The sequence below is a fragment of the Cyprinodon variegatus genome, unplaced genomic scaffold, assembly GCF_000732505.1.
Source record: "Cyprinodon variegatus isolate N-32 unplaced genomic scaffold, C_variegatus-1.0 Scaffold159, whole genome shotgun sequence".
Taxonomy (NCBI): Eukaryota; Metazoa; Chordata; class Actinopteri; order Cyprinodontiformes; family Cyprinodontidae; genus Cyprinodon; species Cyprinodon variegatus.
In genome coordinates this window covers 762578-775843 of record NW_015150612.1, presented here as the reverse complement: position 1 = coordinate 775843, position 13266 = coordinate 762578, and the positions used below count along the sequence as shown (strand labels likewise).

Here is a 13266-nt window from a genome sequence, read left to right as displayed (position 1 = left end):
GTCTCATTTAGATAATTTGAGAAGATAAATCAACCCCCACTATATAAAATTAAAGCAGACCTTCCAGTTAGACTCCTCCCTGTTTTTGTTTGGGAGGCAGGAACCATGAAAACAAGGAACGATCGAATCCTTCCTTTTTGCTAAGTAGCTTTGGCTTTTTTGGGGCCTAATCTTTTATTCATCTCTACACCTACATTGCAAATTCCGAAGAGTTAATTTAACTCCTAGCAAGTTAATTCAACACTATTTAAGTGTCTATATTGGTCCCCACTAGAATGAGATTTTAAAAGTGTTTTTTTTTTCAGTTAATACAGTGAAAGACTTGGAAAAAATCTCTCGTTAGTGTAAATTGAACACTTATCAGAGTTTAATCTATCTAATACTAGTGTATAGAGTCAAAAGTTAACACCATGCATTCACGTTTTTACATCACGATTTATGGACAAATATAGTTGAGTATCGTCAACATAAGAGTGGTAGTTATTCATTTCTGATACACTGTAGCCACATCTGTGCTGGGACCCGCTGACAGAGGCAAGGCTGCTGTAAACAGGATCTCTGAACACCATCAATACTTCACCAATGTGAGTTAGATGACACAACAGAGCGGCGGACCTCCAGCTGCAGGACAACCGTATACTGTACGTCCTAAGCCACAACTTCAAACTCTATTAATGTTGTCATTGAAGAACACATAAGAGATCACAGATAGGTTGGAATCAAGGAAGATAATCTGATCATATTTTATATTAAAACCAACACTTAATGGAGTTGTTTAAATTTAACTCTCTGGATTAATAATAGAGTTGCGCCAATGCCCTTTTTTGGCCCTGATACCCGATACCTGGCTGTGCAGTATTGGCCTATACCAGGGGTCTTCAAGGTTTTCTAGGACAAGGACCCCCAAACTGATGGCGAGAGTTTCATGAGATAAATGATAAACTGAATTTGGGCTAAAACACATAATGCATTTAATACGACCGTACTGGTTGCATTATATGAGGTTACTATGATTTGAACCTAATATCTAATGTATTTTTCTTTTAAATTGCCCATAGACACCTTGTAATTGGCACCACATGAATAAACTCCTCACACCTAAATTGGCGATTTGCATTTTTGTAGGTAAACTTTTAATTTGGCTTATATTAGAATAGATTAGATGAGCTTTATTGATCTCACAGCTGAAAAACTCACTGGTCACATATTGGCATGGTACTTAAAGAAGGTGCAAACAAGGAGGAAAAGGTGTATTAGGAATAAAAATAAATAAAAATAAAAAATTATATAAAAAATAAATAAATAAAAATAAGAAATAAAAAAAAAATGCAAGGGAGTAACACAGAGATTTGAGGTGACATATGTACAATCAGGAAGGCTTATATAAAGGTAGATTGACTTTTACATTAAAGTGTAGTAGGTAAGGAACAATGGTGAGATAGTGGTATGACTATTAAATTCACATATTATATAATATATTTAAATGTTCAGCTTTGGAAGTGGCAAGCTTTTCCCCCAATGCTTTCCCACAATGGCCAACTTTCACTGCCCTAAAACTACAAACAATGCAATATGCATTGTCCAAAAAAATGGGGAAAAAATCCCAAATTTTACAAACTTCTGACTAAAAGTGATTTATAAAAGTAAGGCTTTTTGCTGAAAAGTGGACGTTCACTTAGTGTGTTTGCAGGAGACTTGTTTGCTACTTTCTTAGCAGGCAGGTTAGGCTGTACTTACAGCAGGGTCCTTTGCGCTGCACCTTGATGCGTCGCTGTTTTTCGCACTGAGCCTTCTCCAGCTCGCACTCGTTGCTGTAGGTGGAAGTGTCGGAGCCGCAAACAGGAGCCACCATGAGTGGACATTCGAATTTCTTACAAACGCACTCGCCCTTGGCTGGGTCGGACGGGTCCCGCTCACACACCGCCCCGAAGCCACACAGCTTTCCTCTGCAGCCTGGATCAGACAGCAAAAGAAAAGGGAAGATTAGAAAGATAAATCCCCACTAAACACCTAATAAAAAAACAATGGCACCCAAAAAGAATTCATTTCTTCAATGTTATCTTTATGTCCAACTAGACAGCATTATTGGAGCATATTCACTCTGGTCTTTGGGAAGAATAAAAGCAGAAATAAACACGTTAACAGCCAGTATTCATAGCCCTTTAACTTTATCAGATTTTGTCCAGTGAAACAGCCAAACTCAGCATGTTTTAAAATTTAAAGTCAGATTAAACAGTTTTGTTCCTTTGTTGCTGCAAGTAAAGACCTCATTTTGTAAATGGATAAGTGAAATAACAAAACAGGTTTTGTAAAATTGAGAAAAATACAATCATTAAATGAATGTTTTAATAAAAAAAAATAAGTCTGAAGGTAAATTTGCTGCTTTCTCAGATTTTTCTTCTTTTCAATTTTTTTTATTTATTTTTTTTACAGATTTTGTATTTTCAGATTTTATCTTTCAATAATTAAAAAAATATTTTTTTCCAATTATTGTTTTTCAGACTGAGTTTTAGTGTTCTTCACTCCAGGAAAACCTGCGGCTAGAAGTAGAGAGAATATGATCTGTAAAACGCAGTGTCAAAAGAATGCAATTTATCTGAAAAACAAAAATTTGTAAAAAGAAAATTCTTAACTAAAACACCATGATGAAATATAATTTAAAAAAAGGATAAATAAGTATAAAAAAAATAAATTTGAAATAAAAAGAAGTTAAAAAAATCTGAGAAAACAAATAAGTTACTCTCTGAAGACTTTTGATTAAAATATCTTTTATCTCCATTTAAAAAAATACCTTCACAGTTTGCAACAACAATCAGATAAAATCCACTTTATACAAGACCAACACAACAGTGGAAGCATAATGGATTTTTAGACATTTATAAAAATAAAGATCTGAAATCATAGTGCATTCTGTCTCTTTTACTCTGATATGTCAAAATAAAGCAAAGAAGAACCAAAGTCTTTTTACCTGGAAAAATAAGTCTACATTTGTTTAAGTTACATTATGTTTAAAGGAGGCTGTTCAAAGGCTTCTGAGGTCAGGAATATTCATCTTTGAATCTATAACTCATTTAATAAAAAATAGTAAAGAGCAAAGCTACCGAAACATAGCAGCCCACCAGAACTGAAGGGGTTACTTTGGAGGAGCTACACGGATCAAGAGTCTCATGCATGAGAATCTTTTGACAGGAAACCTATTGGTTATAACTCCACATATTTAACCTATAATCAGGTTAAATATGTGAGAGAAAACTTTACGTCCAGTTGCCTAAACTTAACATTTCAAGCTTGTCCAGGACCTGGATGATTCAGAATCTCACAGACATGTTCAATACAGTATGTGGAGTTTTCCACAAGCCATGAAGGAACACAAGGAACGATTTTGGATAAGATGCTCTGGATTTATGATTAAAGGACACGGAAGCTGTTCAGATATAAAGTGAAAAACCTCACAACACTGGAAGAAAATGTTAGAGGCTGGAAAAGACTTGGAATCATTTAAAGGTTCGCCATTCAGAAGATAAAAACCCTGAACGTACAGCCAGAGCTACAATGGAATAATTTGGACAAAAGGAATATCATGTGGTAGAAAGATATAAGGTTTCACTTTATTTACTAAATTGTGAATTGGCTCTTCATAGCAAAGCAAAGAATGAACAAGTCCCTTCACCTGGACAGAAAGTCTACCTTTGTTTAAGTTAAATTACTTGTGAAACGGGCTGTTCAAAGGCTTCAGAGGTCCGGGATGAATATTCCGGACATAGCTTATAAAAAAAAATAGTACAGATAAGCTGCAAAGCTACCGAAAAACAGCAACCCACCAGAACTGAATTGCTGGTTACTTTGGAGGAGCTACACATAAACTATGTTAAGTCTAAAATACAGCATGTGGCAAGACTTAAAGATTTATGATAACACAGACTCTTTCTTTTTACATAATGGACAAAAATGTTTCTGTATATCAAAGGTTCGGAGCTCGTCTGCCTGGCTGTGTGTTTCCTGGACGGGGCCGCATTTTACTAGCCTGGGTGCCATTCCGAACTTAGTCCCGCCCACAACGAGGTCGGGAAGTTCGGTCTGGCATTGCTCAACAGTAGCGCGAGTATGCTCTCACAATATCTGGCGGGCCAATCAAATTGTCAGGGCGGGCTTTATACGATGATGGACAGATGATCAACAGTAACGTAATCAACCACGTCACCAAAGCGCGCTTGGGTGACAACAACAATGGCTGCTGCTGGAGAGTTGAGGTGTGTAGATTCTGCTATTAGGTCTGTTCTAGAAGATATCGACAGCAATTTAATTTTAAAAGAGGAACAGAGAAACGCGATCAAGGCTCATCTTCTTATTCTAGGCGTGAAACTGCATGCTTTGATTTTTGTTGACAACAACTATGCCTCGCTTAACATACGTCACGCACTCCGTTGCTCTTATTGGTTGTAGGTCTATCCAATTGAGTGCAGAGGCATTTTTTTTCCTGGTTCGTTCGAAACACGCCCCATAATCACAGCTCTATGGAGCAGTATCAGACTCATATTCTGACTAGAATTGAGGAGGACTACGTCAGACTAGCATTTTACAGTTGCCTTATGTCTCCTTGAACCCCAGTCAGCCTCGGCAGATGGCCGCTCACACTGAGCCTGGTTCTGCTGGAGGTTTCTTCCTGTTAAAAGGGAGTTTTTCCTCTCCACTGTCGCTACAAGCATGCTTAGTGTGAGGGATTGCCTTCCAGTCAATGAGTCAATGCAATCAACTGGTTTTCCTTTGATAGAAAACTTTGAATCAATTGAACTGTATGATCTGGTTGAACTGTAAAGTGCCTCGATATGACTTGTGCTGTGAATTGGTGCTAAAAATAAACTGAATTGAATTGAACTGAGGTTATAAGGTCATTTAAAATGCTACAAAAATACTTTAAAATGTGTGACTGTAATGTGGCAAAGTGTAATAAAGGTTTATAGGATCTGAACCCTTTTTTTGTGAAGCCCTCTACTATAAAGATATTCTGGATGGTTCATCTCTGACCTGTAAAGATACTCTGAATCATCGATCATCCTCCCCCCCCCCAGCCAGGTAAACATAGAGCCATGGTGAAAGAGCGGCTAATTCAGGTTAGCCAAACACTCTCCGGCCTTCACAAGTCAGGCGGTAACAATTCTTCAGACTTTGATCCCAAAGCTCCCACAGAGACCTCGGCTTTGATCGAGTGTGAAACTGTAAACATTGTCGGAGGCAGCCGAACGCGGCAGGCAAACAAGAAGCGCACCCCTGTGTATGTGCTGATGTTGTGTGCACAAAATATCAACTTAGAGAGTAATTGACCCGTGCTGTGGCAGCTACAGCTGCTGTGGCTCTGCGCCCACTCAGAGGGCTGTTGGGCAGCCAGCTGGCGTGACGTCTTCGCCTCACCACTGGGGGCGTAAAAAAGACATGGCTGGCTCTCACAGGTAGCTGACCTGATTGGAACTCCATGGGCCAGAGAACACAAAAATAAGCCCCCACCCCCAAAAAAATAAAAAAATCTGGATAGAGGCAGGAATCCAGTGTTTGTTTCTCCGGATGCATGCTTCACATTTATCCACAGCTGAACCCACATGTCCAACCAAGCTTCTTATCGTTGGCTCACAGGTTAGGAAGTCGTCACGTCTGCACGCTTTCGGTGGCTTCTTTCGGACAGACATGCCAACGCTCTGATAGACGCCCTCACGCTGCCGTCCACGCACAGCTTAGACAACCTTTCCAGCGTCTGCCCAAGGCATCTCCTTCTTTTTCTCTCACCACGCTCTGTGAATGTGTGTGTGTGCAGAGTGACAAGCGAGGAGGCTGTTTTTGACTTGCCCACTGTTCCCTGTTGGGGAGCTGCTGACAGCTACCTGAGCTCACTCTCTCTTCTATCATGGGAAAAGGAGGTATGTGTGTGTGTGTATGTGTGAAGCTACCCATGAATGCATTTGTATTCCTGACAGTGTGAGTCTCAGAGTGTGTAAGCACCACTCTCTGTCTCAGACGTCCACACACACACCTACATGCGACCAGGTGCTAGAAAGAAGGCCTTGTCATGACCGGCCTCCTGCTCTGCCATCACTTCACACCACACGCTCCTGTATGTGTGGGTGCGTGTCGGTGTGTTGTCAGCATGTGGCTCAGAGACAAAGCCATACGAGGGGAGTGACAAGAGGTGAAATTTAATCGAATTGTGTCAGATGTGTACAAGAAAAACAGAGGGTGTCTGATGGTGTGACAAGAAAATAACCCTCTGAGGTTCCGATTGGGGTAAAAAAAAAAAAGGATCTAAATATGTTTGATTCAAAATACATACTAGGTATTCCAAGAGAGAAAAAAAACACAGCAAAAATAATGCCTTGCTTGTATTTCTTGAGAAGAAAAAAAAAAAAAGAAGAAAAAAAGCAAATCCAGCAAGGTGAGGACAACCCATATTATTTCTGAAATGTTTCCCACTAGCCTCAAGCTCAGCTGACTGACAAAAGACTGACACCGGAGTGGAGGATTCTGTCAAAGCGAAGGTATCGAGTGCAGAATGGAGACTGAGTTCACTAACTGCATATCCTCCAAGTGGAAACTTTTTCCTTGGGAAACTCCTCCTGGCGCTCCAGAACAGATGCATACATTTGACACTTCCAATTTCTTTTGAGAAGGAGGAAAACAACAACAGCCCTGGCAGGTAATACGAACAGCGGTATCCCAGATGGTAGCTGAAAGCAAAACTACAGCAATGAAAAGACTTGGTTTGTTTTTTTTCCCAAAATTTCCGCAGCGGTGTGCATGACCCGCCTTGACTGACAGGTGATCACTAGGAATGCAAAAAACATTAATGGGAACGGACAAGGAGCCGTCGCACATGTCATGGAGACGGATGGGTTATTACTTTGGAGAAAAACAAACAGGAGGAAATGAAGCTTTTTTTTTGGCATTTCTTAAACACGCGCTCCTCTTGTTTTGGGTGCAGTACTTTTGGTTTTGGCTCTTATGCAAATATTCATCAGTTTACACGAAAGACTTATCAAGCCTCGAAATCTTTCTAAAAAGAAAAAACAACATATAAAATATTTTACTTTATTTTTATAACATCTATTTTTAAAATTTGTTCTAATAAAAAGACTAAATAAACGACAAAACATACTGCAGTACATACGCCTCACCAGTAGGTGGCAACAATATATACCTAGAATTACTATAGCACATTATCATAGCAAAGAAGAACATTAAGCAGTTTACAAATTATTCCGTAAGATTTTAAATTTTTGAATTACTTTTTTATAACTATTTGGGCGCTGAGGGACCCTTCTATAGAGGGCTCTGTGGGACACATGAAACTTAACGGGGGCCTGAATAAATGAAATTACCTGAATAAATGAACCATTTTAAGAAAAAAAATTTTAATAATACTGAACGCTGTTGCAAACTAAACTGTTTAACCTGCAATTTGAATATATCATTTGGTTAAATTGAGATTACGTATATTGCGAATGCATTTAATTGCCCAGACCTAGTGCTAAATAAAATAAGATACATTTCAAATTGGGCTAATATTTGGGTCAAAACATATACAGTGCTGCTTTTAACACAGAATTATTATTTTTTGATTAAAAATTAAAGTGAATTGCCCATTTGCCAGGTGGAGGGAGTGTCAGGTTTTGACGCACACATTTGACAATAAGTTTGTTAGTCTTTTGATACCAGAAAATACAAACAAAATGTTTTTATTCACATTAAATGACACAATTGGTAGTATATATATATATATATATATATATATATATATATATGTATATATATATATGACATTGTGTTTATGCTTTATAAGAATGGCAGCAAACTCATTCTAGCTACATTCATATCATACTGTTTTTAGCATTTGAATGGGGAAATAGTTCTGTTATTATGTATGCTATGTTAACATTATTATTATCTAATATTTCCAATGTGAGAATCTCTAAAGACGCATGTGTTCCACTTCAGAACATCTGAACTGATCAGAAAAAAGACAAGTCAGGTGAAGCTACATTTGTTCAAGCTGATAAAGATTCATGTCAAGGTTGTTACTGCTATAAAGCCCTCCAACAATTGCTGCTCTGTAGAAATTTGTCCTTTTTTATGACAACTACAAGATTCAGTTTCAAAGATTCGCTGTGCATTTTCTGACATTGTTAAACCGTAAATGTTGTTGCTAGAGCAATCCACTCTTTTACAGCTAAATCAAATCCCTCCAGATTAACTAATTAATCCTTATTCTATATCAAGTAAAACTCTGAGAATATAGGCTTACATAGATATGAGGAATAGGAAGAAGCTACAGGTAAGAGACTAAGGGAGTGGAGGAAAAGCTAATTAAAGCAAATCCACGCAATTAAACTTAAAACCAAGATATCGAGGCCATTGGAAGATTTGTATTGATTGTCACTTATAGAAGTTAATGATTTCTTTATAAATATTATGTAAAATGTTTATTATACTGCTTTTAAATGTAATCTGACGAAACCTTTTCAAAACAGCTTTACTGTCAAACAACATTATCTGTTAAAGGCAAGAGAAATTATACCTAAAAACAATATGGAAAGCTGCATACTGATTTAATGATGATAAGCTTTAGGTATGCATCCAGGAAGCAAAACGTCTTTAAACTTGGAAAAAAAGTCCAGTTGATTGCTTTTTTTTGTAACTTTTTTGGTATAAATACTATAGCCGTGATTAGAAAAGAGGGGTCATAATCCCAAATACTATTCCATCCATGGGAAAAGAATTGATCCAGTTTGTTTTGTATAACTGCAGAAAAATGTATTAATTTGTTAATCTGTTTGAAGCATGAATACTTCCTGCACACTTGTTTAACTTTGAGAAAAGAAAAAAAAAAAACACCACACAGGCTGAAATTCCCTAATTAGCATTTTAAGGTTTTATCATATATTTCATTTGAAAATTTAAAGATATTTTACACATATTTACTTAATATGCACTCTTCATGAGGACTTGATTAAAATACAACAAGTTTCCCTGCACAGGTATTGTTTCAGCCAAATAAAGGTATTCAATGTCTGCTAAATCAGAGTGTTTATTTGTTCCTTTTTTAAGGCTGAAAGGTGTGACAGGAATTCAGATGACAGACGGAGCTAAACAGCTTTCTCTAGACCTGTAACAATGTTCTTGCTTTATGTTTCCCAGGCGGTGTTTTCTTTTTTAAATCTTTGACAGCCGGAGCTAAAGCAACAGCGCTTACTTGTGTTGCCTGTTCTTGCACAGATCTATTTTTATGCGTTGCTTTGTTTAAAAGTAAGCAGGGTCTGTTTTCTCACGAGCTAAACAGAAAAAGCAACTCTCAGTAATGCAAGGAGGCACTTTTACAAGTGCTATAATGTTGCTCTGTGAGATGGGGATTAAACAAGGCAGGCTGGCCAATGACCAGCATACCTTTCCTCACTAATAATGCCCAGGGTTCACTGTTTTTCACAGATTTCTCTGTTTTTTTGTGTAGAAAATGTAAGAACAATCCTTTTTGCAGATAAATGAGCTTGATTATGATTTTTTTTTTTTTGTTGTTTTTTTTAAATCTATTTAGTAACTAACAGAGTATGATCTTGATTAGTGATCTGTTTTGGCTTTTTTTTTTGTCTTTCCTGATGCTTAAAAACAAAAAACTGACATTTTTTAAGCCTATAAACATGTGAAAAAAAGAGTTTGTTTTCCAATAGGTAACTTTTTATTGCAAGTTACTTTAAAGGTTATGGTGCATCTGCTTTGTGAAGCAAATAAGTACAATGTTGTATTCTCTTAATTTACTTCTTGTTTTTAAGGAATCTTCAACACAATTTTGTCATATTTGTCAGAATTTGTTGTTTTATTAAAACAAACTTTACATTAAATTGGTTTGTAGATGTTGTCGTCTGAATAAAAAAAGGAATAAAAAGTAAATAAGTAGCTCAGCCATTGAAAAAATGGGAAATAATCAAAACAACCTTTTGTTGCCAATTTTGACACTTTTCTAATAACACTGTTCTGCTTCTGCATCTCTGCCACATGTTCTATGACATATGAGGATGCATGACTTTAGTGATGAGCAATATAATAGTGTACAATAATATAATCCCTGCAAATGCTGTAAAAATTTGGGCCATGTATGGAAAAACTGCAATGAAAAAACTTGCCAATAATGAAATAAGGTTTCATGCTCCTAACTCAGTAATCTTTGGCCACAAATGTAATAAATTTCAGTTAAAATCCTCCGCAAATAAAATAATCCCATCCAACACAATCATAGCTAAATATGGCTGCATAGGTTGCAATCAAAATCCTTTATATGTATTTTTTTTTTTTTTTCCAGGTACAATGGATCTCAGACTCATTTAAATCCTTAGGGGTAAGTACTAAAGAGCCTTATATTTTCCTTAACGATAGTTTTTTGCATCAGAATCCACTGTTATTCCTTATTTATTTTTATATATTAAGGTTTTTGTATGTAAAATGCATCTCTCTAACTATCTATAAATATTATTTTGAGTGTATTATGGTTCTCTTGTGTTCTCAACAATAGGAAAGCATTCAATAAATAGGTGTTTAAGCTAATTTCTGGAAAATACAAAATCCTCAGTGTATTCTCATTATCAGTTCATATGAAATCGTACGAAAAGTTATGCACAGTAATTTCGTAAGTTTTTGACGTTTTTTTCGTGGTATTTGCCTCGAGACAAGATATCCTTGCGCATGCGCATCTTACGCACCATTCAATAACATAGAATTTAACATACAATTAACCCTAACCCTGACCCTAAGATACAAAACAGCAAGCAACCTAGTTAGAGACATCAAGAAGTAATTATTTCACTGTTTTTCCCATTTTTACATCCGTCCGCGGATCTGCTTTTTTCGTCTGTCTGCCTGCGCATGCGCACTGATCTGTTTTTTCGAAGAAAAACGTCAAAAACGTACGAAATACTGTGCATAACTTTTCGTACGATTTCATACAAACTGATAATGAGAATATGTTGAAATCCTAATGAAAGTGTTCAGGTGGAGTAACTGCAGGTTCATCAGCCTCCACCCTTAAAGGCTGGTTATACTCCTGCAGCAGTGTGTCGCAGTGAGCTTGACGCAGACATTTTTGATTTATGCTGAATTTTGAGCGTGGTCTGCACTTATCAGCTTGTGTTTGTGCGACAATGGAGGAACATGTGGGGTGAAAAAGAGCAGGTGGAAAAAGGGTCCCTGCATTCTTGCGCACCTCACTCTTCTAGCTGGTCCTTCTTCACGAGGCGTTTTCCACAATGGCGGTCATACAAACAAAACAAGCCGGTAAGGTATCAAACAGGAAATACGCATAGTGTAGAGCGGATGTAACCAATCAGAGGCCTCCTGTCTGCAGCACTGTTTGCGGTCACCTACAATTTGTGTCTGCGGAAGGGGCGGGGGCACATTTGCAATCACTGCGACACACACAGACGACCTGGTTTCTGATTATAACAAGCCTTAAGGTGTAAATAGAGTTTAGGTGAAGGTTGGTGTTACAGTAAGTAATGGTTAGGTTCAAGATTTTTGTCACGTTTCGGGCTTTGTAAGGGTTGTAAACGACTCAAAATCAATACAACTCAAAAAATGGACATCACTAAATACAACAGACAAAATGTTTTGTGCAGGAAAGACGTTACACTTGGTTTGGGCGACTTGTGTGTTAAATATCCTGTGGTGTCAGAGCCTTCATGGTCTCAGAGCAACAAATGGTTATGAAAGGAAAGGATGGTCCTGTTGAGATTAACGCCCCAGTGCGGAACAAATGTCACGCTTTATGAGTGAAAGAAAGTGTGTCGTATTTCTCTTGCCGGAATTTTCTACCACTTTTGATACTCTGGGTTCCAGCTACACACGTTTAAGCTTCTTTCTGGTGAATTTAATCCAAATGTAATTCTTACACATCGCAAAGAAACTTTTATAGAGATCATGTTGGGACATGTGGGTTTTATTCAATGAAAGGACATGGTAACAGATCCAACAGCTTTTTTGTGACACACACATTCATCCAATTTATTGCAAAAGCTGAATCTTTGCTGTTGCTCCCAAATTGTTTCCACTCTGTGAAGAAAATATCCCTGAAGTCTGTTCAGTTTTATTGCTTTGCAGCCTTGTTGCATGCTCGGCAAAATGAAATAGTAAGAACTTTTCCACTACGGCAAGCATGACTGCATCCATACCCAATAAGACCTTACACAATAGCTCTGAGTAAATTATAATGGCCTCAGAGAGGGCACATTACACTGTGCAGAGGGAGGCCATACCTGCTTGTTTTTTAACCCTTCTACAGAAGTTCAGCTTGATTCAGGTGGCGATAAGCGAGGAGAAGGTTTGCATGAATAATTAAAAGTCCTGAACTTTATATCGGTGACAAGAATAGTAACTGAATTAGCCGGGTAGTGATACACACATGGAAAAGCAGTTCAAATAAAGCTTTACATGCAGATTAACACTGACAAATTACCACAGGGCTGTCAGAGAACCAGGAAAGGGAAGATGATGGAGTGGAGATACAGCTCTGTGGCACTGAAGCGACATGGCATTAATGTTGAATGAGCTTAAATTCATTACGCTCAAACACTCCTTGGGGACATTTTCTACTCCCACCTTAATAAAGGGTCCCTTTCTTAGCGGCGGACACTAAGTAATACAGATGTGCTCCCCGACCGGGCAGCTTTTAACAGCCCTCTCCTCGCTGTGTTTCTCATTTCTCTCCCCCATAAGAGGGCTTTAGCCTCTTTGTCAGTGTAGCTGTAGCAGCAGAGCTTCGCGGTGAGGGGAACGGTTGCCGTGGTGATTGCTGGTGATGCAATCAGCTCAGAGCAGCTCCTCTCATCAGGCTGGGGCTGGAAACTTACAGTCATGCTCACAGGTGGCTTCTGCTTGTCCTCAGAGCAACGAATCTGTCACATGAGTTTACTTCCTCCGCAGTTAGACAAGAGCTGTCATGAGATCCTGACTCCATGGTAACAATGAGGCAATTATAAAGCAGTTTCCAGGTGAGGCATGGCCTTTATTTTTTTAAAGATAGCGTTTCCAAACTGCTAAAACCTTCCTTCACCTACAGCCACTGCTCTGACATGCCGTCCATGCTGTGGCATCCAGGGAGACTCAGTGAGTTAAGTTCAAAGGTATACAGGCAGTGTCCCTGTATGAGAGTCAAGAGGTTCTGTCTGGAAATTACAGCTTCTCCTGAACCACTGTCATTTTCAGTTTGTGGAATCAAATGCAACTTTGCTCTGATTTTAG

At 38.1% G+C, this 13266-nt stretch overlaps 1 protein-coding gene across 1 annotated transcript in view; it reads right to left on the bottom strand.

The window, feature by feature from the left end:
* Positions 1 to 3173, bottom strand: part of agrn (agrin) — a 187808-nt gene extending 184635 nt beyond the window's left edge. The window contains exons 1-2 of the mRNA XM_015377825.1: positions 3102 to 3173; positions 1738 to 2002 (exon numbers count right to left, since the gene is read on the bottom strand). Coding sequence (XP_015233311.1) covers positions 1738 to 2002; positions 3102 to 3173 — 337 coding nt within the window. The remainder of the gene's footprint in view (positions 1 to 1737; positions 2003 to 3101) is intronic.
* Positions 3174 to 13266: the final 10093 nt, after the last annotated feature.